The sequence below is a fragment of the Callorhinus ursinus genome, unplaced genomic scaffold (genome assembly GCF_003265705.2).
Source record: "Callorhinus ursinus isolate GAN/ISIS: 27379988/994484 unplaced genomic scaffold, GSC_fseal_2.0 scaffold1084, whole genome shotgun sequence".
NCBI classification, from domain to species: Eukaryota; Metazoa; Chordata; class Mammalia; order Carnivora; family Otariidae; genus Callorhinus; species Callorhinus ursinus.
Genome location: NW_027398139.1, coordinates 7,840 through 11,051, shown reverse-complemented (window position 1 = coordinate 11,051; position 3,212 = coordinate 7,840). Strand labels below are relative to the sequence as shown.

Here is a 3,212-nt window from a genome sequence, read left to right as displayed (position 1 = left end):
AATAATTTTTCTGGGGGGGGTGGCTGCATACTAACACAACTTGGTAGTTTTTATTGTCTAGGACAATGGTTACAGACCACAAAGCCTCGTGAAGACCCATCGCTTGGGCCCAACAAGAGACAATACTCTCCCTCGCAGTTCAGAGTCCTCTGGGCTGTAAGGGGACAGACTTTTCTTACGTGGCTCTGGTAGAAGGTCCGTGACTGTACTCAGTACAAGAAGAGCCATCTCTGAGCCTACTTATGTGGGGGTGGCTGGATAAGGTGGCCATCCTCATTTCCATTACTTGGGTGAAACCCTGAAGACCGGATGTGGATGGCCGAGTTGTTGTGGATGCGGGTCAGCGGCTCTTGTGTATCAGTCTCTGGTTCCAGCTCATCGACAAGCTCCACGGTGGAGGTATTGGCAGCCACCTTCAAGGACCCGAAGCTGCCTACCTGAAGCTGTAGGGCAATGTTGATAGCACAGTTGATGGCCAGGCCCAAGCCATGAATGTAGATCTCACTGCATGAATTCTGACCCCGAGCCCCTCCGTCCAGAAGCTTTTGGCAGCAGGCCACCTGGGCCTTAAAGTCAGTCTTCATGTTGACATAAATGTCATTGGGCCTCCGGGGCAGGCGGTGGGGGAGCCACTTTCGAAGGATATACTCCACCGGGTACAGCTCAGCCTCGACGGCCCCACGGGGTTCTCGGTTTTCCGCCATGCTGTGTGCCACTCTCCAGTCCACAGTCCCCTTCCCAAGCATGTGGCCCGATCCGGGCCAAGCCACTCAAGCGCTGCGCCCACCCGCTCGGACGGAGCGTGCAGCGCCGGACATGCAGGACTGAGGAAGAGAAGAAAAGCCGCGCGCGGGAGGATCGCGAGAATGCGGCCTCCCTTACGGCTCGGGGATCCTGAAAGATAATAATTTTTTTAATGGAAAATAACCAGCATTGGCAAAGACATGGAGAAATAGTAACTCTTGCACATTGTGATAGGAATGTAAAATGTAGCAACTTCTGTGGAAAACAGTTCAGCTAAAAGGTGGAAACAACCCAAATATCCATCAATGGATGAATAGATAAACAAACTTGTATATACCTATCATGGACTATTATTCAGCCTTAAAAAGCAATGAAGTTCTGACCCAAATGAATGGCTGAGCCTCAAAAAATCACGCTAAGTGAAAGAAGTCAGGCACAAAAGGCCCTATATGGTCCTGTATTGTAGGATTCCTTTTATGTGAAGTACCCGAAAGAGACAAGCCGATAGATGCAGAACAGAGATTGCTAGGGAACGGGAGAAAAGGGAAATAAGTGAGTGACTGCTTACAGTAGGAGGCATTTTCTGGGGTGATAAAGTATTTTTGAGGGGCACCTGAGTGGCTCAGTTGTCAAACGTCTGCCTTCAGCTCAGGTCACGATCCCAGCGTCTGGGGATTGAGTCCGGCATTGGGCTCCCTGCTCCGCGGGAAGCCTGCTTCTCCCTCTCCCACTCTCCCTGCTTGTGTTCCCTCTCTCGTTGTGTCTCTCTCTGTCAAATAAATAAATAAAATCTTTAAAAAAAAGAATTTTTGAAACTAGAGAGGTGGTTGCATAATATTGTGAATACACTAAAGCCACCGAGTTGTACTCTTCAAAATGATTAAATGTATGTTATGTGAATTTCAACACAATTAAACCAAAAAGAAGCTGAGCTTTTGGCCTCTGAAGTCCAAACTACTAACTCCAAAGTCACTGTTTTCCTTGAAGGCTGGCTAGGTGGGGAAGAGGGTGGTGACGGGAGGTGGGGCAGGAGGGGTGCCAACATGAATTAGGGTAGGGCAGCAGAAGCAGGGAGTGGGAGGGACCTGGGTTAGTTTGCGGGACCCAGAACCCCGGGGTAGGAGGCTGGCTGCTGCGGGGGCTGGTGGTGGTGGTGGTGCAGGGGAGGCCCAGAGGCTGGGGGGAGCAGGGCTGGACGGGCTCTGGCTGAGTCAGAGTGGCCCCCGCTGCCATGATGGTTTTGCACAGACTTTGGCTGGAGGGTAAGGGCTAGGGTAGAGGGCAGGCTGAGGTCTCTCTACGTCACCCCTTCTCCTTCCTGTCCTGCAGATATTGAACCCCTTTGTGGCCGTGATCATGGACAATTTTGAGTACCTTACACAGGACTCTTCCAACCTAGGGCCTCACCCCTGGACGAGTTCATCCGGGTCTTGGCTGAGTATGACCCTGCCGCGTGGTGAGTGGCCCCCGTGCTCTGTGATCCTCAGGGTGGTCCGTGCCACGGATCTCAGGACAGGGCTGGGTGGCTTCAGACCTGTGTCATGTGACACAGGTTTTGTCAAACCCCCTCAGGTTTTGGTGGGGTCTGCAGAGGGTGGTGCCAGGTCCCCTTCTAGGTGGCATGCTCCTTCTCATGCCCACAGTGCTCTTACACAGCTCCCTGGGCTGAGAAATGCTCTGTGAGACCCTTAGTCCAGGCTTAGGAGGTTCCAAGGGGTCTTTGAGGCTCAGGTCTCTTGCCAAATGGGAGTGTACTGTCTCTTCAGAAGTCTGTCACATGAGGGGCATGGAGGGCTCAAGGGAGAGGGTGTGGACACAGCAGGAGGGCCTTCCCTTGGGGCCTCACCATCCTCATGAAGCTTGGAGGCCTTCAAGGCAGAAATGACATTCTTCCCGCTGATGAGCTCAGGCCTCTCCCTCTCTGCCATCTCTTGGGAACAGGAGCCAACATCCACCTCTGTGTCCCCAGCCCAGGCTGCAAATAGCGGGCACTTGGTGAACTTTCACTGAAATTAAAGGAGCTACCAGGAAGGGCCTATTATGTTGAAGACCCTTTGGTCATGGTGGGAAAGGGTTACTGTGTTGCATTAAGTGAGGTGTAGTTTGTTTCCAGACAGAGCAAGTATGTCATGAGGGGACTGGCTTGGGTTAGAAGGGTGTTCCGTGATCCATGGGAGAGTCCTGCATACCGAGGACACATACTCTTATCCTCGGGGCTAGCAAAGATGCATAGACTCACCATCTGCCCATTTATCTGTTCCTTCATCACTCGCTTCTTCACTTGCTTATTCATTCATTCACTCGCTCAAGCAGATACTTGAGTAGTTATTCAGGGCATGCTCTCTGCAAGGCCAACACAGGACATGGAGGGGCCAAGAGACCTGGCTGCTGGGGAAGACACAGGCCCGCTCATCGCCTCGCTCATGGTGAGCGCTCAGCAGACATGAATGTGAATGAACAGTGCATCA

At 52.2% G+C, this 3,212-nt stretch overlaps 1 protein-coding gene across 1 annotated transcript; it reads right to left on the bottom strand.

Moving 5' to 3' along the window:
- Window positions 1-236: 236 nt before the first annotated feature.
- On the bottom strand, window positions 237-704 carry LOC112818717 (ribonuclease P protein subunit p20-like). Its single transcript, XM_025865843.1, has one exon. It carries the CDS (start codon window positions 702-704, stop codon window positions 237-239), a length of 468 nt encoding a protein of 155 aa, XP_025721628.1.
- Window positions 705-3,212: the final 2,508 nt, after the last annotated feature.